This window comes from Crassostrea angulata, chromosome 2 (assembly GCF_025612915.1).
Source record: "Crassostrea angulata isolate pt1a10 chromosome 2, ASM2561291v2, whole genome shotgun sequence".
Taxonomy (NCBI): domain Eukaryota; kingdom Metazoa; phylum Mollusca; class Bivalvia; order Ostreida; family Ostreidae; genus Magallana; species Magallana angulata.
The window spans coordinates 55638415-55664499 of NC_069112.1; the positions used below are offsets into that span (position 1 = coordinate 55638415).

Sequence of the window (26085 nt, forward strand, 5' to 3'; positions counted from 1 at the left end):
GATATTTCATAATATAGCAACACTCTGGATTGTTAATAACTACAGTTTTGAACGCATCAAAACGTACATGAATGATATCCTTTTTTTGTTCATTTTTGAATTTCATGAAAACAATACTGTCACCTTGACACATTATCGATATTTTCACCTAATTATCAACATATGTAAACGTTCATTATTTTTTTCAAACAAATGCAATGATGAAAAATTTGCCATTGTCTTAAAGTCTTCAATTTGATCGCAAACAATCCTATAAAAGTACAACGAGTTCCATTGGTTTACAGCCTTTTAAAAGATGAATGATAACCACTTAAAAGACGTAAGGTTTGTTACCGGCTAAATATGATGATAAATCAATTGACCTTTCGGATTTCTCATTTAAATAAAGACCTGTGCGTGCATCAATGGTTTACCACGGGTATTTAACTGAACCTTTTCAGAAATTATAGTGGAACCATGCGACAATTATAGAAAGACAACTTATGTGTCTTTTTTGTTTCTATCAAAGCACTTAAATGCCTTGTGTTATTTTTAATGATCGAGTGACAGGGTTTGATTTAAAAAAAACAATACAAAGGTCAATACTAAATAAGAATATTTTTTGCCATATTTTTATTCATCATTTAAATAAATATTTGATACACTGCAATAAGAATGTGCACTTTGACATTATTTAAGAGCAATGTTTTAGGACAAATTCGTTGCAGTATGAAAGAAAAATTAAACTATGTGATATGAATTTTACGTTTAAACAGAATTTACACCATACTATGCGAGAAACTTTACGTTGTTCAGGTCGATTTTTTTAAAAACGTGATATGCCTTGATAAGATATAGATCAAATTATATATTAAACAAAAGCGACTTTTAAAAGATTAAAAAAGATAAGTACGTATTTTGCTAACGGTTTAGCAATCTCCATAAGTCGTTTTTTTTTTATACTTTATTCTTACTCTGTATCTTTTTAGGGTCTTTTACTAGTCCATATGTTCTTAAATGAATTGGGTCTTTTGAGTTTTATTAACCCATATGTTGGTCTTAATTTAAACTAATTAAATGTGTATATATTTATGAACATTTAGTAGAAAAGACACATGCTTAAATTTATTATTTTTCTTTTTCTTTTTGTTGCCATAATAGAAAGCAAAACATCATCTTATAAGTCATTATGCCACTTTAATCTACTATTTCATTTGAAGGTTATTTGATTCCATATAGGGGCCTATACACATTTCACCACAGCATGGCTACTCCAAGTCCTTATGCAACACGACAGTGTTCATACTGCCAGGGGGACACGAAATTCATCTGTACTACATGCAGATGTGATTTATGTTCCAGCTGTAAAGAGGAGCATGTGATTGAACTAAATACAATGGACCATGATGTGATGATATTCCGCAGGGAAATGACCTCCTCTCCAATTCAAGAAAACTGTGCTATACATACTGATAATGTTTATGATAAGTATTGTGAAACTTGTGAATTGCCCATGTGTTCCTCTTGCTTTGAACATACCGGACACAAGAAATTAGATATTAAATCCTTACATGATTCACACCATCAGCGACTCAGAAAAGCTATTCACGTCGTGAGGGGCAAGATTCACTTATACGAAAGTGTTTTAATGACCGGCATCAAAGCTGATGTGAAAACCTGCCAAAAAGAAATATGCAAAGGTAATACAAGTCTTATTTTGAATGCCACACGGCTTAAGGATATCGTTGATAAAGTTGTATGTGACGTTGAACTCATACACAAGTGTTTTGTACACAATCTGAAAAGACACAGACATATTTCTTGTTTGGTGTGTTCCGAACATTTATTTGAACAGTCAGCAAAAGATCCTGTAAAATTCCTCTTATCAAAATCTGCCTTTGGAACATTAAAAGAACGGTACGGATGTGCAAAACATGCCAAGCTAAGTGTAACCGAAAGACTGAACGCAAAGGGCGTGACGATGTTATTGAGCGATATAAATGTCACAGAGGGACGAAAACGACCTACAGAAATTGAACTCAAGTTGATGCCTGCACCTGTGTTTCAAAAGTATTTCATGGCAACAGATGTTGACTCCTGTTCCCATATGGCTTTTGTGACATCAGATAGGATATGGATTGGATGTGAAAACAATTTTTATTTGAAAGACACAAACGGCGACACACTTTTTCATCAAGAGGGACCACTTAATGAATTTTCGTTTTATAACCCTGCTGCATATTTTACAGTAACCAATGAAAAGGATTTGGTTTTTATAAATAACGATCATGACATCGTTAAACTTTCACACGATATGGAAAAAATAACGACATTAATTAACACACCATACAATAACAAGGGACCATGCTGTGTGTATTTCGCCCCCTTCGCTGGAGATCTACTTGTAGGGTTCATGGGATATGATGATTTGGATAACAAAACCTGGATAAACCGTTACGATAAATTAAGCCGTTTGAAGCAAACAATTCAGGATAACGCATCAGGATACCCTCTTTTTACACATCCTTCCCATATAGCAGAGAACAACAATGGGGATGTTGCTATTTCGGATAGAAGTACAGTTGTAGTTACAGACATTGGAAGTCGACATCGCTTCTCTTACAATGGAGGGCCATTCAATTATGGGGTGTTTCAAGGAATTTGTACTGATTCACTTTCGCATATACTAGTGTGTGATAGTTACAGTAGCTCAGTACATATGATTGATAAAGACGGCCATTTTCTAAAATATCTTCTAATGCGACCACCAGGTATACTGTCACCGAGCAGCCTAACCATCGATGTAAACACATCTTCTCTGGGTTGGATCATCAAGTTTAAACACAGTGCTTGGTTATAGGTACATAACCCAATATGATAACACCTACGGTATGGCACATTTCATTCTGATGTGTTACTGTTGTTAATCTCTGATTAATTCCCTAATTACAATTCAATTCGTTAATTCAATTTTGCACAAACGTATGCCATAGGTTATTAGAATAAGTATGTTATATATGAAACCATAAACGACTAAGTAAAATAAAGGCACATTATATTGCATTTATTCAAACAAAATTAACATATAAGTTTGTAACTTATTATGTTTATTTTTTAGCTGAACCCTCACTGAGTGCCGTTGTAAGAACATCTGCTGTACACTCAACAGTACAAACGGGGGAAGAACATTGCTTTGTAAATGAACTACTCTATTTAGAGACACCAGGTCCATTGCTTCTGAATGCAATTAGAGTGGAGGGCATCTGGTGTTGTTCCCATTTGTCACTTGTTTCGGCTGATGAAATGTGGGTCAGTGATCATGAAAATCTCGTATTGATAAACACTAAAGGTGAAGCAATATACCATATCAAAGATTTATTCAGTGAACGAGAATCCGGAATACACACAGTTTCTAGTGATGGTGAATTGATTTATATAAATAAAGAACATAACATAATGAGACTGTCGACAGTTATGAAGACAAAAACCAAATTCATAACGTTATCTAACACTGCATTGATACCTTTGAGTGTGTATTGTTCCCCTTTCACTGGAAACCTACTTGTCGGAGTTACAAAAGACAACCCAAGGACAGGATCTATTTTGCATTACAACCGGGATGGAGATAGGACGAAAAACATACAGCACAACAACAGTAGAAAACCGCTTTATCGTAAACCTGCATATATAACAGAAAACAGTAATGGGGATATCGTGGTGTCTGACTCTGTCCTTAATAATATAGTGGTTACTGACAGGGAAGGAAATTATCGTTTTTCATATACAAGTTATCGCTCTTGTTCCTACACATGGTGTCATGGAGTATGTTGCGACGGTCAATCGAACATCCTTATATGCGCTCCATACTCGAACTCTGTGCATGTCATAGATAAAAATGGACACTTTTTATCACATTTTCAACTTTCAGGGATGGGAAGGGCATACTGTCTGAGTTATGATGTCCTCAATAACCGTCTCTACGCTGGTATTGACCATAATCAACAAACACTGGGTGTTTACAAGTATATATTCAGACAGGATTCGTTGTTAAGTAAGTGTTCATGCTTAATGCTTAAAAAATAAAATTATCTTACATGTCGTGATGAGGTTAAAAATTATAATTGAAAAATCCATTACAATTTTATATTCCACATGGTTAATGCTTTATCAATGCTTAATTCGAAAGTCAACATTTAAAGCAAACTATTTCTATGATTTGATATTTGTAAGGCTTAGTAAATTTTTAACTATTTATGTCGCATTCATAATTAAGAAAGACTTTTTGTTCTTTCATCACACTTCATACGTTAAAAACTGTTTGCCATGCATGCAAATACAATGTAAATAAAGGCTTTCTAACAATTCTAAGTAATGTTTTGTCAACATTATTAATGTTCTTTCCAACCATTCTCTACCTCTGTTTTTTTTCTTTGAATTACGTTTGGTACACACATGCGCAAAACACATGTTCGTCAATCCACATGATGTTGCACATCCTTCCTTTAAAAATTATTCATCTAAAGATGCATATTTTTTTTTACTTTTATCAAACGCAGTTGTGAATTTGGTGAGAAATTCATAGAATAATTTTTTTTACCAAGACGAATTAGCTTACTCTCGTTGTAAATAATTTTGGACTTTTCTTTTCCATACTTTATATTTCATATCCAATATCTTTTAAAAACTTTTTAGCCCACTATTGTTGAGGGAGGTTCATCCCTTGGAATCATTGTACATTTATTCGTGTTCCTTAACAGAAACTGCTAGTACTTAACATGAACTATTTATGCAATACATAATATACCATATATTATAATAATTACCTAATATGTAGACAAGAAATTACTTGTAAATTTAAAATGCGGTGAGAGTCAACGTATTTATAGCCTAGTTCTGTTTTAAACATTCGTTTTACATTTTTCGTAGATCCGGAATCAATCTCTGATGATTTAGCAAATCCAATAAAAGCTATTCAAACAACAGAGACTAAAGAAAGAAAAGTAGGAAAGAATAATCTATCGTCATCACCGTATAGCCCAATCCTACACAAATACTTGTCAATTACTGATGTTCGGTGTAGCAAAAGTGTATCTGTATGCGCAACAGGTACATGTAGGATATGGGTGAGTGATGATCATGGCATTGTATTGGTCAACGAACTTGGTGAAACATTACACCAAATCAAAGATCAAATCAAAGATTATCGCGATGGATCTTATAATTGGTCGTATGGATTGCACACGCTAAACAGTGATGGTGAACTAATTTACGTAGCAAAGGATGACACTATACTCAAATTATCAAAGGATTTGGAAAAAAGTACCACATTTATTCAGAATACGGATTCAAATCAATGGAGACCGCAATGTATATATTATTCCTCATTCACGAGTGATATCTTTGTCGGCAGGGCAAATATGAATTTAAGAAGAGGAAAAATAATTCGGTTTAACAAAAATGGCAAAATGGTGCAAACAATACAATGTAACGAAGAAGGACTGGACATCTTCAAACGTCCTCGCTATATAACAGAGAACAACAATGAAGATATGGTGGTATCTGATACTTCTGGTGCTGTAGTGGTTACTGATTGTGCAGGAAAATTTCGTTTTGCTTACACAGGGTATCCACAAGGATCAGCATTAGATCCATTTGGAGTGTCCACCGACGCACTGTCAAACATATTGGTATCCGATTATTACACGCGAACAATACATGTTATTGATAAAGACGGTCAGTTTTTGACATATCTATCGATAAACCTACAGTGCGTCACCACACCATGTTCTATTTTCTTTGATAAAAAGACGCATCTTCTTTGGGTCGGCTCAGAGTACAACAATACAGTAGCTATCTACAAGTATTTAAGGAATGAAGATCTACTGGCAGGTAAGATAACAAAACTCTTATTTTAAGATTATTTTCTTTTATTGTTGCGGTGCTCGAGGACGTAGACACACTAAAATGAGTAAATAATTGATAGTTAGATCGATGTTTTACATCAGTACAAGAAATTGTGCTACAATGTACCTACATGCATTACGTATCATTGTTAACATCTCGTTTGAAGTCATCTTTCCGTAAGTTCTATGCTCAGTCCAACGACCTTGTAAGCAAATACAATTTTCCTCTAGGTCGCATGCTCAATAACGTTTTTCATACTAATTGTTAGACCATTATTAATCACCTACTTGTCTACGGACTTTTCCGTTTTTTCCCGATTACGACAAAGAGCACACGGCGGGTGTGACCGGTTAGCAGAGGAAACCATGGCGCCTGATCCTACCTCTATCTTTTTAGAGGTCCGTATTGCTCTGCGTTGAATTTGTATTTCGTTTTATGGATTTTTAAGATGGTTGACAGTTTGTTATTGTCATTTTTTCATTACGTTTCTCATAATAAATATGATGAATACCGGTATAGTTTAATGGAAAGATAAACTAACACAGATTTTTATTTGCTAAATTGACAACCAAATGTATTAAGCTGGTTGCATTATATAAATTTAAGATATTGACACAAACTATTATTACATGTAATGTTTTATATAAGATTTAAGATTAAATAAACATGTACCGAGGAAGGGCTGCTACAATATTAAATTAACCTTTATTTTATGATTGTGTCATAGATCAAAATAAACATTGCGATGCTGTAATACAGATGCAACATGACGTCGTCGATGGAACTTGTTCGGAAAAGCAGATATTTGCCCCAGCATTACAGAACTATTTCATAGTGATAAACTTTAAACGCTGTTCTCATTTATCATATGGAATATTCGACTGCCTTTTAATCAATGAAGGAAACAACTTCATCATTACAAGTACATCAGGTGAAACTATACACCATATTGACGGTTTACGCAGTGATGCCCGTTCTGGATCACACTCAATGAACCTATCTCGGGAAGAATTGTTTTTTATCGAGAAGGACTATAACATTGTCAAACTGTCAAAATATAAAGAGAAAACAAAAACAACTTTTATCAAATATATACAGGAAACCGATTCTGCATGGAGACCATGGTGTCTTTACTGTTCTCAAATAACTGATGACGTTTTGGTCGGTATGAAGAAATTGGACAGAATACAAGGCAAGGTTATTCGGTACAACAACCTCGGGGAAGAAATACAGGAAATACAACACAACGAAATCGGAAGCGATATCTACAGTACACCACGTTATATAGCAGAAAACGTTAACGGGGATGTCGTGGTGTCTGACTCGACAGGTGCTGTTGTTGTAACAGACCGTGAAGGAAGACATCGTTTTTCGTACAAAGGACACCCTCCTGAATCAAAACTTTCTCCACTAGGAATCTGCACTGACACACTGTCACATATCTTGGTATGTGATGAGTTAACCCACGCAATACAGATTCTTGATAAAGACGGACACTTCCTATCCAATCTGCTAATTAAACCATTAGGTATAGTATCGCCTAGTTGCCTGTGTTATGATGTCAACGCAGACCTTCTCTGGGTAGGATCAGACGTCAACTACTCGGTATGTCTCTACAAGTATCTATCACCAAAGGACCTTCTTACCGGTAAGATTTTTAAGTTTATATTCGAGTTTTAATGTATAATGCCAACATTGGATATCACTGACTATTTACATTTATACATGCAGCGTAATATTTTTACATTTAATGCCGAAACTATTGTAAATTGTAACAGTTATATATTAACATTGAAGATACTCAGATAAATATACAAGTATAAAAGTCAAGTATAAATATTCTAATCGGTACTGTACAGTCGCCGTCTTTCAGCACATCGTCGTTTGTTTGTTTTTTTTCTTTTACTGGTGTGTTCAAATACATTATCCAGGCACATATTAAGACACAGATAACTAAAACAAGCTATACATAAGTGATATGTTTATACCTAAACGTTGATGGCGCCGATTAAAATGAATATAGTGAAGAAGTACATGTATCAGTCTCCTTTAACAGGATGTCAGCCTTAATCAACATCAGTACTTATATTTTAAGCACCAGAAAAATATATAGTTTGCTACTCTTATTCAAAGAAATATGATAAAATCGTTTAAAAGAAATACCTCGTTTAACATTTGTTTTAATCACGTTACATGTAGATCTAAATTTCGCAACGGTCTATTGTAAAAAAAAAATAAACACACCTTGTATTCTTTATCAATATTATTCATAATGCAACAATTTGTTAATAATTTCAAGTTTTAAACACAGATTCCACACAATTTTTTGTTTTATTTTGCTCTAGTTTTTTTTTTCGTCTGTCGTTTCTTAATTTTGGGTAATATTATGTATATATTTTTCTTAATAAATTTTTATTCACCCTTTTGTGAATGATTTACAGATGAGAATTCAGAATATGAAGATAACTATGAAGAGTGCTGTCTGGTTCAAGCAGATTTGTAAAGAAATTCTTTGAAGAAGAACACTTTGATTCTAAGGAATGGGGGGGGGGGGGATTAGGTTCTGAAAGGTTTATCGTTTTCATCCATTTTTCTGTAAGATGTGTTTTATAAAAAAAGGTTTCAAAAAGTTAGTGGTTTTAAACAACTTATGATAGAAAGAATGTCATAGAATGCTGTAGACAATTTGGTTTATGCCTCTGGTTTACCATGATTGGTCATATCTTATTAGTCAGTGCTTCTTATTTCTTCACGTTTGTTACAACTTTATATTTACATTCCACATATTTTCTTTGCATACAGATTTTCATAACGCGCTAACGCGCGTTACTCAATTTGTATGCACACGTCGCTGCAGTAATGAGACTGTATACTTAAAAAAAATCATGATTCAATGCTATATTAAAGCTGACATGAATTCATAAAAGCATTTGGTCGCCATATAAGTTTCGATCGTTCTTCTACTGACACTGGGGTATAAATGCCGGTTGAGAAAGTTACGGTAGGTTGCTTTCCGATCGAGGCATTCACGTTGCACGGACTTCTAAATGCATTAACTACACATTGTAGTAAAATGTAGTAATAAAGAAAAAAACAACAACAATTGAATACAATATATATTCAGTCTTCGAAACGATGTCCAAGGTATCCGTATTAATTTGCACAGACAGTGCTGCCTTACTTCGCATGCACATTGAACTCGTGTGCCGTTCATATAGAGTGCATAACGTCTGCATCTTCTTGAAAACCCCGGCGACATTACATCCAACACAGTAGCTAAATGATAGTAACTCGAAGAAAGTAACGTTGTTTCCATCAATTCATACAAAAACGCCCCGTTTTTTAAAAATCCATGCGCGAATTGACATTGCTCAATCTGCCACAGTGTGCAGTTTGCGCATGTGCGATGTTATATGAAATACCTGAATGCGACGAAGCATGAATAGTGCTATCGGCCTTATTTAGCGGGTGTGTAGCGATTAGCAGAACAATAGAAATCGACAACTTATATGAAGGTAGTCGGAGATAAAAGGGAAATAATGCATATTTATAAATTCATGTCGGCTTTAAAAAGTCACTCATTTGGTTTTTTTTTTTCAAAGTGCGTTTAACCTGGGAGGAAGTTCACAAACTTGATTCTTTTTATAAAATGACAACTTTATATTATTTTTCCAAGCGCGTTAAAATGATCGATATCAATGCACTTGGAAAAAAAAATGTACAGGGCACACAGTTCTTGAGACCTTTTAAGATGATTGTTTTTACTTAGATCGATGGGACATCAACAAGAGAATTTAAAAAAAAAATGTTAGCTATTCTGAATTGCAATTGCACAATGAACAACAAAGTTCGGGATTTCATTCAGATCTGTTGTCAAAATATCACATCAATTGCGCAGAGTAACCATCATGTCTTTTCTTTTTTTTCCCTTTTTTGTGTTTTATAATTCTTTGTATATTTTATAATCAATATCTTTATTCAATACAGTTTTAATCTGATATATTTTTTGAAAATCAATGCAAAAAGTGCATTCTCAAATGCCTTTTATGAACTAGTTAATTTAACAGCTGTACATGTAGCTACCTTACTTTTTACATCAAAATAATTTGTTAAGATTAAATGTGAGAAGTGGTTTTATGACTAGAAACTCATAAGAACATGGAAAAGGCTTTTGATTGCATTGATCAATTTATTTTTCTATGACTAAACTTTTTTTTTATCAAAGTTCAAGAATATGATATGATGTTTGGGAAGAAAAGATGCGGTTGCATTCTTCAGGTACTCAATTTGATTATTTGATTAATATATTGGTAATTTGACTGTATCATTGGATGTCGTATCTATAGAGCAGATTTAACACGGTTATAAAAAAAAACTTATTCTGAATAAATGCGACATCAATAAATAGAAAATGAAAAAGATATGAATGTTTGCACTCATTATTGTCTTTGAAAAAAAGATCAAAGTGGTCTGATTTGGTCCCAAACTTAACTCACCTTGAAAAGAGAAGCCAATATGAGCTGATTTTGTAACAAGTCAGAATGCGTAATATTTTAAAGTCCGTTGCCACAGACTTTGCATGACTGGCAAACGAACAAATGTACATTTCAACTATAATTTATGAAATGATATCGATTAAATGTTTACACAACATAATTAAAAATACATTTCATTTTTATCTTAATGCTGTAACTATCACTTCAGAATTATTTAGTTTGACCATAGAAGCCAAGTTTTGAACTATTTTTGTAAGTTATGATTATAATAAAAAATGTTGTCTGTTCTGTACTTAGTAAATCATGTTTACGTTACAACATAGCACATTCGAATAGTGAAAAATAGGTGTAACAAGTTTAAATCCGATATGCATAGCCTTTGTAATAATATATAAGTGCAAAAGAAAAATAGGTTTCTAGGTGTAGTTCAAATTCAAGTTCACTTTATTCACTATGGTCATACTAAAGATGGTATCTGAGGCTCAGAAAAAATATACAATGTTCAAATGACGTCAGAGGATATTGTGTTACAGTACAAAAAGGAAATACAAGTAAAGTGACATATATACATAATTAGCTAACTGCATACAGATATACATATATTGTGTTTGAAGATTCTAAGGAGGGCAGACTAAGTCAATGATTTTTGTAATAAAAATGCAAAGTTTTTCCCTGTGTGAAGAATTGGGAACGGCGTGTACAAATTACATGAATAAAAGCATTATTAGAAATGTATGTTAAAGAAATTACGAATAATAAATTGTGATTTCATCAATGATCGTTGAATACCAATTTTCGTGGATTCTGTTGTTGAGCTGATCCAGGAAATATAATGTTCATTGAAATGCAATTTCAATAAATATTTTGTGTTGATATGGTCATTGGCCACGAATTTACGTATCCTTGAAACTGTGATTTTCACTTTATCCACGAAAATTGATACCCTTGAATATCAATGACATCACAGTAATACACAAAAGACAAAATACCATTAAGCAAGTTACTAAATATATAAATGAATGTCAAAAACATTGCTGTGACTACCCAAACGATATTTCAATTTAAATATAAAATACATGTATCATTAAATACAGTACATAAGACTGTCAGAAATTGATTCTTTGCTTAATGAAATTTAAAAGGTATCCAAAATCATTTCGGTCATAATTGGCAATGATTTGAAATTGATCGACTGTTGCGGCAACACAAGGTGATAAAAAAAAACCCGCTGTCAAATAACTGTTTTAACAAATAAAAACCATACAGGAAAGGAATAACAGTAAACAAAAAAATGCATGTAAGCTTTGAAACAGTACCTCTTAAAGTAATAATGAAAGCAATATTTCCAAGTGTAAAGATTAATAACAAAAACTATATCGGGACCTAGAAACAGAAAATAACAGAAACTGTTCTAAGGACGACAATCCAAAATTTATAAAAAGAGAATGAAATTCACGTTATAATTAAGGGCAGCTTAAATAATACAAGTCTTTGGATCCTTACCATGGATAAATTTACAACGAATATTTTATAAACAAACTTGAATTGTATTTTCTTAATTTTTAATGTTTTTTTTTTAAGAAAAAGATTGTTTTTATCGTTTTTATCAAATGATATTTAACGAATGCTGCATACTTTTAAAAGACATGATGGCTTAAAATTGATCAAATTTGATTACAGTTTGAATACTTCTCAATTTTATTTTCCCTGTTTTGGATTAAGGTAAATTTGCTTGATGGAATAACTTTACAATCACCATCACCATATTATTGTTCGGAGAAAATAGTTCTTCATTCGAATAATATAAAAACATCTTTAATATTTCAGGCAGGTAGGCATCGGGGGGGGGGGGGGCTTTTTTTGCGCAGCAAAGGTTTTTTTTCAAAGGCAAGAACAAGTATTATTCTATTTAGATATCCCAAGTTCCTCATACAGAGAGAAGTTTTCATATTGATTGTGCGAACACTCGGGGATAGGCATTGAGTGATCCAACTCTTTGTTCCTTTCACTTTCACTTTTCAAGTTCTTTTGATGTTCGTGCATTGTCTTTCTTCGTTCTCTGAGAAATCTTAATAGAACTTCAAAATTACTTAAAACCTGGTTTGATATTAAAAAATTAGAAAAAAATCATAATGTATACTTATTTAAACGTACCTGACAACAAAAATGGCATTTGGTAATCCACTTAAGATAAGAAATGTCGTACAGACATAGAGTGAAGTGGATAATTGGCTCTCAGATACAGGATGAATTAAACCTGACTCCAAGTTTTAAAAAAAATATGATTAAAGCAAATTCTATTTTTTCAGATTTATTTTTTACGAAATACAAATCGTTAGTGTTGAAATTTTTGAAGTTAAAAGCTATATTCATTCATTGTTACTTTAAACAGCATTACTATTCCAACATATTCGATTACTGTCCTTTACATGAAAGTGACATTACCTTCAACACCCTGGTCACATCGATCGCCATGGTAGCCAATGTCACATCCTCGTGGACATTGACCAGTCACGTGATGACATTGTTCTCCGTACAGATATAAACAGTTCCCACATTTAAGCAAACATCTATCTCCATGTGTATTATTACTGCAAACTATACAACAAGATCAAACATTTTTTTTGAATTTATAAGCATATTTGTTTTGGCTTTTTTTCTTTACAATTTGAATAATTTTTCTTATTACTGGATTAATTCAAGTTTATCTTCAGAATGGATTAACAACTGAAATATAAATACAAAACAAAACAAACAAACCATTTTTTTTAAATTAAATACTTAATTTGTCCGACAGTTAACAACTCACAAATTTCTTTTCTATTCGTTCCTCGAAAACATCTATCATAGATTTTTAGGAGCTATAACATTACCATTACCCTGTGTACATTGACTTCCTTGATAACCAATATCACATCCATTGGGACATGTACCATTGATGTAATTACATTGTTCATTGTCAAGACAATGTCCACACGAATGGTTACAATTTTGACCAAACTTTCCTTCATTACATTCTGCAAAATGCAGCAAAAAATAGAAATTTATTGTTTGAATAGAGCAAAGTCAACATGTGTAAATTAAAATATTGTACATAAATTTTGCTTTAAATGTTTACGATATCAGAATTTATTTTTGATTCATTGGTTAAGATTGTTACATCGTACTTCTTTATTGTTAAATACATTATGTTGATAAACATTAAAAAAATGACTGTGTACGTGTATTGCACGTGGCCCCTTCCCAACCAACTTGGCATCCTCCCTCACACTGCCCTGTCACCCTGTCACATCTGTATGGAACTCCACAGTTGATGTTACAGTGCTCCTCACAATAGTAGCCATATCGACTTTCAGGGCAGGCTGCGATATTGCGATATAAGACATTTTTTGATATATAACTAATACAGATTGCTTATTTTATTTTATCTGTTTAGAATATGAAGACAATATAATGGTAAAAGAGGTTAATGTACGATCATATACTTAAAACAAATTTAACATGTACGTACTTAGGTCACATTTTGTGCCATAAAATCCACTGCCACAACCGTTTATACAACTTCCGTTCACATGATGACACTGTTCATTGTTTTTACAGTTTCCACAATTTTGCTGACACTCTTGACCGTACGATTTGCCGTGGCATTCTGTAATATTAATGTTAGAATTATATAATTGAGCAAAAAGATTAAATTTTTAGTCTGAGTAACAAAGAAGTTCAATGGGTAATAGAAATATGTTTGGTTATGGGTCATGCTTGTTTAAGTAAAGTGTATTGTAAAGAGTTTTATTGAACCATTTTTACGGATCGCAGACAAATTGAAGTTTAGATAATTGTCAAAAGATTGGTCATTTGAAGGGCATACATAAATTTAAAATAGTTTTCATCATTATACATATGAAACGCAACTTATTAAACAAAATCATTGAAGTGTTTAATAATTTAATTTTTTAAATTGGTATTTTTTATTTTTTTTTTTTTTTTACATATACCTATTTTTCCTTAAATACATAATTTAAAAAAAGGTTGTTGCAAGATACTTTTTTTGAATATCAGTCAGTTTTTACAACAACAAAAAATGTTAGACTACCTTCTAGATAATATGTTGTTATATGTTCATGACATTTGTTAGACATGAACCCGTTTAAAATGTGTTACAGTACGGATATTGATTGGCTTAGACACTGTAATGGATCTTTTATCTAAGTACGCATATAAAACCGAAATCAACATTCTCTAAATAAAATTTAAACCAGGTTGGATACACAATTTTAAAACTGTTCGATTAAAAGTTATTTCTATGATAATATTTGTTGCATATACTTACGTTCATTACAAGTTGGACCCTTGTATCCATCAGTACACCCCAGACAGGACCCATCCTCGATGTGACAGTGACCTTCCTGGCAGTTCTGTGGACACGATAAAGAACAGTTCTCTCCGTAATATCCTTGTGTTGGGCAACCTTAAATTATATGATGATTTCAATATGTTTGAAATGATCATTTAATGATATAACAGTGTATAAAAATTAAATCTAAGAGCAGCACGTAAGGTATTTTTCATTTTTATAGGATTGATTATTCTTATTTTGTTGATAAAAAGGGATAAAACACTTATTATTTGTGCTTTCGTTTAGACAAGGATATTTACAGCATTTTAAAGAATTTTAACAATAACAATGAAAACAACTTTTATGCTGAAATAGTCGCCGCTAGGTCCTACCATAAACCTCAAATTCGCAGATTTCGTTGTATGCTCCATCTGTAGAATAGCCAGAAGGAAACGGGGGCTGTGTTCTATTGTTATAGTAGATGACGTAACGTCCATGATTAGGGCAATTTATCGTTAAAGGATTCTCTATTGTTGCTCTAGTAAAGTTTCTGTCTTTGAAGCAAGTAATCCCGTCCTCTTTGTTCGTTGTGTTTGATACGTAGACAGAGAACCCCAAAAATCGTCCCGAGTATTCACTAGGATTTCCTGTTGAAATAACATCTTTAAAGAAAACCCACATTTTCAGTTAAGGTTTTGTAATATAAGTTAAAACTTGGAAATTCGTTCCTTTTGAGTTTATATTAACGATTATTATGAACAACAGTAATTAAAACACAAAAATCCAGCATATTTTGTGTTTTTTTTAAATTTTAGATTGAACGTATAAAACCCACACATCAATAAGTGTAAATGTAATTTAGTAATTTAAACAAAGAACTATATATGATATGAGTTAAATTGGGCTCCCATAATTCGCCATTTTTGAAGTGTTTCGGGTACAATAAAAAGTTAACTTATTTTTTAGAAGAGTTGATATAAAATTTATTTTTCATATATTTATTTGATTTGTTTGCACTCAATGGCAGTTATGACGTCAGAAGTGACGCTATTTTTAGAATTCAGGCAAAATCAGTCAAACATTGACATTTTTCTTATCTTTTAACGAATGGGAAACATAGAGCGCATGCTTGATCAAGATAAATATTTTTGTCATTCATTAGTTGTGGCTAGATACATCTCTGATTAAAACGTTTCGTTTGTTCAAGCATGCGCTCTATGTTTTCTGAAAGAAAAACTGCTTGAAAACAATCTGTTTTATGCTAAAAATACATAAATGGCGGGAAAAAGTTGTCTTTACGATGTCCTATTTCTAAATTTAGGACACTTGAATCAAAATGAATATAATGTAAACACATCACATATATATCTGTACTAAAACATAAAAGATTTACAGTAACATGATGATGTTCATTTTAGGGGGCCATTTTAGGACCATATCATATATAGTCCTTTGATTGTTTACTCCTCATCCGACACTTTATTCAACAATAACTGGAAGATGGTACATGTTCCTTGTACATGTATATAAAATATATATATATATATATATATATATATATATATATATATATATATATATATATATATATATATATATATATATATATATATAAAGCACAGAGAAATTCACCTTATTGGACCTCCACCTCCGCCCCAGCCGGGGTTTGAACTCACGACCTCTGGAACCCATTCTCCTAGCAGTGAGCGGCCACGGCGCTAACCACTGGGCCATCTAGGCAAGACAAAAATCTTGCTTTCGATGACGAAGGGAAACTAGCGCGCTGGTCGCTCACTACACGGTCGTTTGAGATACAGGTGAAATGCAGTTAAACGACAGTTTGAGAGGATCGGGACGATACACACTGCATAGATATATACATATAATAAGCACAATTATTGCAATAACTCTCAAATTGACATATACCTGCCCAACGTGAATGATAAAGATATACATTAAGCACAGAGAAATTCACCTTATTGGACCTCCACCTCCGCCCCAGCCGGGGTTTATATTCATAATATAATATATATATATATAAAGTACCCCAAGGCTCATTGTCCGTCCTATAGTATATAACAATATGATGCATGCTAAGGACTTCTTGGAGATCCACCCTCCATTCTGCAACTTGGTGATAATTCCCGGATATTGTACACTGGTTGTCATATTGAGATAGGTCTGAATACCGTCCGTCCACAGCACGATCTGCTCCCCACCAATGTCGACCGCTATAGGGAAAACGCTGCCATGCTGGTTTCCTCAGAGCAATATTTTCTTGATAGGAAAATATTATTATTTAATGATTTTAATTGCGTTTTTTCTTTTCTTTTCTCTCTTTCTTTTTTTTTTTAATACGATGCAATTTTTACACTATCGTTTTAATCGAAAAAAATATTAAATTTTATTGAACCAAATTTAAAACATATGCATCTATTTGTGAGCCTTTCTATTTTAATGAAACATCAAGGATGTTTTTTTTACAGGAAGTTGTCTTAGTTCTTTTTTATGATGTTTGCATACGAGCCTCAATTGATTAAAGCATTCCCAAAACATGCTCACATTATGCATTGAGAGTCAAAGCCATTTCACACATACGAAAAAAGGTTATTAAAACATCATTAAATCATTGTTTTTCTTAAGAGGAATGTAGAGTTAACTTCCTGTCTGTGTCATAATATAACAAGTAAAACAATGGCAACAGTTATGATTAAGCAGTTATCTAATGAGGATATCAAATTTGTAGGGTTTAAAATGCCATTGACATGAATGCAAGTGTTACTGTATATTTGCTAAAAATGTTGACTCCAACTGCTATTTATTTTGAATAAAATTATATCCTTACACTTCAAAACAAAGATAGACTGAATAACTCATAATTTTAAATAAAATTGAAATATCACGCACTAGGAAAAAAATGTAAAGGCAAATACCTTACCGTATGCATTGATTAAGATGAATAAATGGAAAAATAAATGCAGCCAGAGCAAATGCATGTCTAAAATGGAAGGAACTAATGAAAATTTAATTCTTTTTTAAACATACACGTGATATGTTTAACCTAGTTCCGGGAAAAGTGTTGTTGACCTTTTTGTTTCAATGATCATGAGTCATGTCTAAGTTATATAGTTTTATTTTGGTTTGTATAGGTATAAGTATCTGCGGCATACAATTGCGCATCAAAAATGTACAATAACGTTTAAGATCATAAGAAATTAATTATACTGACAAAGCACGAACATTTATTAATTGAACGTAAACCGTCCCTGGTTTTAATGTAATAGATTATTTCATATGCTATAATTAATAGCCTTATGTACCAATTTCCATGTTTATACATCTTTTTAAAAATCAATAAATGTAATACACCATATACTAATGTATGAGCATGATTGTTTGTTGAAACGTTGAAATTTATTGATAATCTTCTCTTCGGCACAAAAAGGAACAAAGAATGAAAATGCAGCTACTTATGATATGATCAAGTAGAAAAATAATGCACAGAAAAGAAATAATTGACACTGTTTCAGCTTGATTTGATTTTTGAAAATATATCAAAGTGCAGTGCATATGTATTTAAACGATGAATAATAGTAATACGAAAATATAATTAATGTCATATTTTAGATTATTTTACAAATGTACTCTTTATATGCTTTTAATGTTATTATGAAGTGTTTTTGAATTGTATACCAGACAAAAATCTGAGCGAGGAATGTAAACAAAATAAAAAAACACCCCCTCCCCCAAAATAAAACCCCCAAAAAACAAACAAACAAACACACAAAACAAAACAAGAAACTAAACAAATGTATCTCAGTCAGTTTAATTTTACATTTTTACATTTGTACAGTCAGGAATGATACACCAGGGGAGTGTGAAGTAAAACCAAAAGAGATAGTTACAAATGCAGTATCATTTTAAAGAGTTGTACTCAAACTATAATATATAATTCATCATATTAATGATAATCTATCAGGTGAATATACAACTTTGACCTTAAAGAAGCATATATGTTATAGATATGTATCCGTTACAGATATTTATCCGTTACATGTATTTATCTTTGATTAAATTGTAATCATATTTCATTAACAGGACGAGATACCAAATTATAAGAAGTAGACGTGTTAAAAACAAAATAAACCATCAAATAAGAAGAAATATATTTATATGCAATAAAAATATACTCATTTGATATAAATCTATTCTGGGGGACATGTTATAAGGAGAATTTCGAGATTCAATATACGAGATTCAAAATTCAAGATTCGAAATTCGACATTCAATATTTAAATTAACCAATCAAATTATCGATCTGAAACCTGTATCCTAGCAACATCAAACTGTTCTAAATAAAGAAAATGCGTACTTGCTCTTACCTTCAAGTAAATGTCTTATATATCTCTTATCTTATTTCTCTTATATCATGTTTAATATAACTTAGATGAATTAACCCCAAACAGTATAAACAATAATATTAGTGATGTTCTCCCCGATGCATTTTAATCCGTAGAGTATTCGCCCCAGTTCCGTAAAAATCGCCTCGCAAGGAAAAATCTGTTTAAACTAAAAAATTAAGATTGAGTGTGGTTTTAACTATGGAAAGAAAACCATCGAAGATTTACAACCTCAACAATAACAATCCAAATGCAAATGTTTTTTGGGTAGTGTATCACCATTCCATGGTCAAAATGAGAGAGAGAGAGAGAGAGAGAGAGAGAGAGAGAGATTCGTTGTGTCAAATTTAATTCTGTTTGAAATACACGATAATTAAGCCTTTAAAAGAGAAGAGAATAGACAGGAGGTAGCTAAGGTAGGGCAGTTCTACTATCAAGCATTAATTCCCTTCATCACCGGTAGCGCACGTGCATCGCTGTTGCATCTCTTTACCCAAATGAACTCAAATAAATCGAATTGATGAGTTTTGCAGGGCGCGGGGGGGGGGGGGGGGGGGGTTGGTCCAAACCCCTCCACGTCTAAATCCGCACCTGTTCCCAATTGAAACATCATCCACATTTTCTTTATTTCATTTTGGTGTTATGTGCGTGTATGGCGACTTAATTTACATTGCCCCCATTGCCCATATGTGAAAGGTAATTGTGGATAAAACATTAAAACCTCAATGCATTGCAGTTATCCAATATGGGCTAATGCAAGTATCCCGTATGGAATAAATGCAAATTGTGAGAATAGAAAAAAATATAACAACATTTTATGTCAACACATTTTAATGCAAAAAAACAGGGTACCACTATAGGAAATAATATGAATGGGAATATTTTAGCGATCATTCAATACTCCATATAGAAAGCCACTAGCCCAACACATTTTTTTTCGAGAAAAATGATAAAGGAGTGGCATGTTTAATTACATCCCTTTCTGTTTCTATATCGAGACACGGTTGCCTCCGCAGCGGTAAAATCGCAAATTCGGATAAACTTCACAAGGCATAATTCGCACACATGGGGATCCGTCGACAGCAAATGTCGTTCTTTTATTCGGTTGCGCGAATTAATTTTCAACAACCGTCGTCAGTGGGGTTTCAAATGTGACTGGGTTCATTATTAAAATTAATCACAGGTTCATATGAAATAAATATGCAAGAAATCAAGATTAAAAGTCTACATTGTATTCTGTTCAACATAATCTACACTTTGACCGCAATCTGGTTACAATGCATTGTTGAATTCGAAGATGATTTAGGTTACAATGTCCATTAAAAAATATGTATAGAGGTTTTCAAGTATCACTCTGTCACTTTGAAAACAATAAATAAACTACAGCTAGTCAAACACGTGACAAACTTTTGCTCATTTTCTGAAAATGATGCAAGGTTAGTAACGCCGACATTGGGACCCTCAATGGGATATTTTTGTATGCGTTAAGACAAATGTTTAATGATCTCAATTTAAAATACGAAGGCATCAAAAGAACCATTTAATAGATAAAGCACAGGTTGAAACACATATTTCATACATAGTTTAACTGTTTTGTGATGTTGTGTAAAATATAATGTGTAATAGATATACCATACATTTCAACTTCTTATGTTGTATGATGTTGTGTTAAGGATACCATGGTTTGGGATTCACAACCCCGAGTAACCTCACTCGACTTCGTTTCGTGAGGTTAAATCAGGGGCCATTAACCAACCATTGTATAATTTACACAAACACACAAACAAAAACAGTTGAAAATATAAGGTATATCTATTATAACGTGGTAGCAAAGTGCACCCCCCCCCTTCCCCACCACCACCCTGATTAAATTTGAATTATAACAAACCAAAACTATAAATATTGAGAAAAAATAACATGCAATCAAATTTTTAAAGTTTTACTGTTTTCTACACACGAAAGCGGCACTGTGAAAAAACATTTGTTAATTAGAATAAAAGCACAGAATTTAAATAATAGCATCATACAAGTGACTTAGAATTATGAGTTATTGAATAAAAAACAATAAGAAATCAACCTTTTTTAATTGTACAAGATCTTAACGTGAAACACAGATACGGTTATGATATCTTAAAAAATCAAAGATGAACAGTGTTTATTTCAAGAACATAACTGATAAAACAAAATTAAATCATTTAATTTCCTCATGTTATACCAGGAAATTGAAATACTGATACGTATATACACATGTAAAAGTTGGAAATTTTGGGCTTATAAAGAATTTAAAATGTACTTAGTTAGGAAGTAAATGTATCAAGTACAATGGAAATACACGTACTCTTTTTGTTACGAGTCGTGATTTTTTCACAAATTAACAATGTTTTAAAAAATTGTCAAAATATTAAAACTTATCAATACATAATCCAATTTTCATTAAAGGATGTCACTGCTTGTTGTTACAAATTTCGCAGATTATGTAACGAACGTCTTGTGTATGTATGTAATAACATGGCAAAGTACTGAAATACGATACCACTACTTGGGAAAATTAGCCATTGGCATCAAAGGCACCGATAATTACATAATATCAGTTATGTCGAAAATGTATTTATTTGCTTATATCAGTTTACAAACTATTATAATGAGCGTTGAAAAATGTCTTCTAATTCTTGATAGTCTGCATTGTTTTCCACCACTTCATATTCAGCATTTGTGAATATGAAGTTGTTGTCAGGTAATATTTCTGTTTTCTTAGGTTTAATGTGCCTTTTGTTCATCCAGAGTCTGAGGAGTCTGTAATGATAGACATTTCAAAATGCATAAATATCTAATCTCAGTGTTGTCATGTGTTTAATTATATGTACCTGTATATCAAGAGAAAAAAAACAAATAAATCATATTATGCAAAGACATCTTACCGAACCATTAATCCAATTTTGATTGCAAAAGAGATAACAAACAATGCACTGAGGATGTACAGAAGATTTTTCATTTGGAAGCATGAGTTGGAGACACCTGATAGATGTTAAGCTTCAGCTGATAATAAATCACAATACGGTACAACAATACCAACCTATCTAATATCTGACCTATTTCCTTATATGTTTAAACAAAGAATACAACATTTAATCGACGTAATTTATCTTTTTTTTTTTACTTTTGACATCAATTTCTAATCCTTAAAGCAGGATTACTAAAGCCAAGGTTTTATTGTGCTGTTTTTTGTTTGTATAATAAATATACAGCAAGCTACAAAACGAATATATCTTTTATAGAAACGGTTTTCGTGCAAATATAAATTGGCAGACATACGATAGCTATGTTAAAATACAAAACGGATGTATGTCAGTATGCCTTGTACATCAAAATATACCAACGTTATGATGGTACATGTATATTTTTTTTCTTTCTTTACCGAGTGCATACATGTACATCTACTAGGATTGTAACAACCATAGAGCAATACTTACTGGCTTTACATTGTATACTTTGTAAACATCAGCACACCCTAGACACGTTCCATTTGCAATGTCACAGAAGCCTTACCGACAGTCCTGGGGACACGTTAAAGCAGTCTTCTCTTTACAATCTGGGCGGTGGGCAATCTTTTCCAATGAAATTGCAGAGCAAAGTCAAATAAAGTTGACGTGCATCCAATTTACAGGTTTAAGCTGTGCTTAGATATGCACTTCTTAAGCAATGTTATATATATAATGTTAAATTTGTAAATATTGTATCATTAGAAGTCCCTACTAAAATTAATATAATCGAATAGTACGTCTTTGGATAAGAAAAATTTAATCAGAAATATAGGTGAGCCTACATGAATATGTTACTGTTAAATTTAATTAATTTGACAATTTGACATGTTCAAGGAGGGTGCATTATACCTTATTATGTATAGACTGTTGACAAACGTATTTATGGAAAAGTTCAGAAATAAAAAAAGAAAAGAGGGTAAAGTTGTTTACTCGTGTTTAAATCGGAGACGTTGATACATATCACAGAGGAGATTGTTGATAAAAACAATGAACATTGCAGAAAATGGCATAAATTTATTAATATATGAATATCAATAAAACATGTACAAAGACTTCACCCAGCCAATAGCCTTTGTTTAACCACGATGGAAAAGACCTGTTGCATGACATTATGTGTAATGTTTCAAATGTGTTTAAAGTGACTCTTTCAACGATATATACATAAACATACCATCAGCGTAATATATCCAGATATCATTGATGTTGTAAACACTGTTTAGATTCACCCACCAGGTGGCTTTTTTCTGTCTTTGAAAATGAGCATTGTGCATCACTTTAGTTTTGATCTGGCTTTATCCCATCTACAGCTTTGTTTGAACCAACGGTGTAACGGAATAGACGTGGATATAACCCAACTGTTTCTTTATTGAGCACTCAATTAACTAATGAAAAACAAAGAAATTCATCCGTTTGATGTTGTTATTGTGAGATTTTATATCCTCCAACATCTAGCTTTGTACTAAATTATCAACTGTTCTTACATGTGTAATGTCTTAGTCATAAATTAAGTTTTAACCAAAAGAAAATATTTTCCTTTCATCAATTTTTTTGCATAGTTTTGCCCAGAATTAAGTTGAAACCGAAGATCGATTATAACATACTTTAATATTAGTTTACAATGGTTTGTAGCAAATTTAGCCTTTTAAAAAAAAAGCTGATTTAAAGATCGATGGCTGACTTACAAAATTTAATGTCATTTTGAATGCTGCATGAGTTTTTGTTTGCACCATCATCTTTTATGGAATAAAGATATTTGTAATAATATATGATGTATGATATAGTTTGATGGCCATTGATAAAATGAGAAGCAATACATAGGTCCCAATTCTTTCTTTTTTGTAAACAAAGCTGGTGCCTTACTTTTTTACATATGTGATACGTCTATATCAGTAAACTTTTCTTCAAATCTTTGTTTCCTTTGTTAATGGGGTTTTTTTGTTAATGCACTCTAATTTTCCCGTTATATTTGAAAATAAGGCTCGAGCTTTGTCAAATTTTAACATGATTAAAACTATCTATCTGCTTAGACCTAAAATTTAATCAAAAATTTGTACAAACTCAATTTGTCCATTTAGATGTTCAAAGACTAAGATATATATATCCATAGAATTCAGTATAAGAACATATATTACTCTCCTTTTAAACAACGAGTAATTTTTGGATTACATGTTGTATATGTGAACAATTTAGCACGTAATTGAAGAAGAATGTAAATGAATTTTCTCCCTTAATAAAATGCAGGCACGTTTATAATTGCACAGCGGTAAATATTAGTAAATAGTTTTTTTTTCTATTCAATAAAAGGAAAATACGTCCGTTTCAACAGGAGAATTACAGAAAATACACAATATATATTTTTATTTAATATTTAATTATTTAAATGGCGTGGTCATGTGATAGTCAAAGAAGTTGAATTTGGAAAGAAACCAGACTGGACGTGTTTCAATAAAACTATACTGACAGTCGTAATTGTCTTTTGAAAACATCTAAACGTTAGACATTTGGCTAAAATTTGTCAGAAAAAATGATTGATTATTGATGTATAACAAAATTTTAATGCAATAAATACGTTTCGATTGTCATATCTATTCAAATCTTGGACAGCATAACGAAACATATTAAACCCAAAAAGACGGGCATACATCTCATAAAATTTTCAACTTTATGAATGCAACCCCCCCAAAAAAAAAAAAATAGATTAGCGATACCCCTTGCCCTGAAATTATCAAAAACAACATATAAAACATTTATACATTGTAAATAGTATGTATACTCACCATAGGCAAAGCTTGATGAAAGACAAAAGTGAAGACAAAATATTGTCTTAACTATATTCTGACGACCGCTGAAAGCAGTAGAAATAATTCAATCAAATTGTTTAACGTTTTAAAACAAGCAAACATTTGTAAAAAAAAAAAAAATAATAGAGCTATTGTGGTGTATACTTTAGCATTTGCTTTGATCTAACATGAATTAAATTTCAATACAGAATTTTTGCAATGTAATTTCTGATTTAATCAAATATTGATGTTGGCATTTCGCATTTAAGATTGCCCACAATAAACATTGTTGCTTATTACATTCTTTTTATGGCAGAATTTGTTTTATATCTACTAAAGTGATTTGTTATATCTTAATCTAGACTTAATTATCAAAATGTGTTTTTTCATCTTTATATTCCTGATGCATTTCTCAATATGTAAGATGTACAATACATTGTACCATCACTGTTTGTCAAATTGACTTTTTACAGAGAGGGCACAATATACAGATTGTCTGCCGTCCAATCTTTTTTTGTAATGTTTTTGCATTATAAAATATTGTTTAAATTAAATATGTAAGAAGTATAATAAAAAAAAATAATCGATACAAATTGGAACCTAATTTGATGTATTTGCTACTATTTCTATAATACCGGACATATTTTGCCTTTGAACGCAAAAATTACCGTCCGTTATTCAAGAGAACATTTTCAGATTCTTAGATATGATTCTGCTAAGATATGAAAACTCTTGTCAACTGTACTTAAATAAAAAAAAATTCTTTCGTTCTCAAACACTTAAGTGCACAATTCAAGCAGATAATATCATCAAAGTACTTCCTTCATAAATTCCTTATCACATGCATTACAGATACTGTCGTAGCTCTTTCATTTTGATTTGTGTCCCAATTGTGTAATTGAAGCATTGTTTGTACTTACAAAACTTAATTATTATTTCATAAAAAAGCACACATCAGCTTAAAGTTACTGATAAAATACTGGTGTGTAAGTTAGAACAGACTGATTGACATTGTAATTGGTAAAAAGTAAATGAAAAAATTCATTATTATTTTTAAGAAAATAGAATATACTTGGCGCGTCGAAACTTCAGACAGAGAGGTTACATAAGTAAAGATATTGTTAGAAAATACAAACAATTTAAAAAGAA

General features: G+C 31.9%; 2 protein-coding genes and 1 pseudogene across 2 annotated transcripts; 1 reads left to right on the forward strand and 2 right to left on the reverse strand.

Moving 5' to 3' along the window:
• Positions 1-25809, reverse strand: part of LOC128174518 (adhesion G protein-coupled receptor E3-like) — a 48383-nt pseudogene extending 22574 nt beyond the window's left edge.
• On the forward strand, positions 2648-8434 carry LOC128171558 (uncharacterized). Its single transcript, XM_052837348.1, has 5 exons — positions 2648-2868; positions 3098-4030; positions 4906-5868; positions 6611-7531; positions 8325-8434. The coding sequence occupies exons 2-5, from the start codon at positions 3283-3285 to the stop codon at positions 8384-8386; spliced, it is 2694 nt and encodes an 897-aa protein (XP_052693308.1). The 5' UTR covers positions 2648-2868; positions 3098-3282; the 3' UTR covers positions 8387-8434.
• Positions 9749-17781, reverse strand: LOC128171619 (protein draper-like). The gene is made up of 10 exons (XM_052837408.1): positions 17654-17781; positions 16762-16992; positions 15108-15362; positions 14710-14847; positions 13891-14028; positions 13601-13741; positions 13259-13396; positions 12825-12977; positions 12534-12636; positions 9749-12447 (listed from the first exon to the last, which is right to left on the reverse strand). The coding sequence occupies exons 1-10, from the start codon at positions 17709-17711 to the stop codon at positions 12285-12287; spliced, it is 1518 nt and encodes a 505-aa protein (XP_052693368.1). The 5' UTR covers positions 17712-17781; the 3' UTR covers positions 9749-12284.
• Positions 25810-26085: the final 276 nt, after the last annotated feature.

Coding starts and splice junctions, on each gene's coding strand:
- LOC128171619 (XM_052837408.1), bottom strand. CDS start 17,711: ATGCATTTGCTCTGGCTGCATTTATTTTTCCATTTATTCATCTTAATC. Junction 14,029..14,709: donor GGGTCCAACTTGTAATGAAC/GTAAGTATATGC, acceptor TTAATATTACAG/AATGCCACGGCAAATCGTAC. Junction 12,448..12,533: donor AATGCCATTTTTGTTGTCAG/GTACGTTTAAAT, acceptor AGTTCTATTAAG/ATTTCTCAGAGAACGAAGAA.
- LOC128171558 (XM_052837348.1), top strand. CDS start 3,283: ATGTGGGTCAGTGATCATGAAAATCTCGTATTGATAAACACTAAAGGT. Junction 4,031..4,905: donor CAGACAGGATTCGTTGTTAA/GTAAGTGTTCAT, acceptor CATTTTTCGTAG/ATCCGGAATCAATCTCTGAT. Junction 5,869..6,610: donor GAATGAAGATCTACTGGCAG/GTAAGATAACAA, acceptor ATTGTGTCATAG/ATCAAAATAAACATTGCGAT.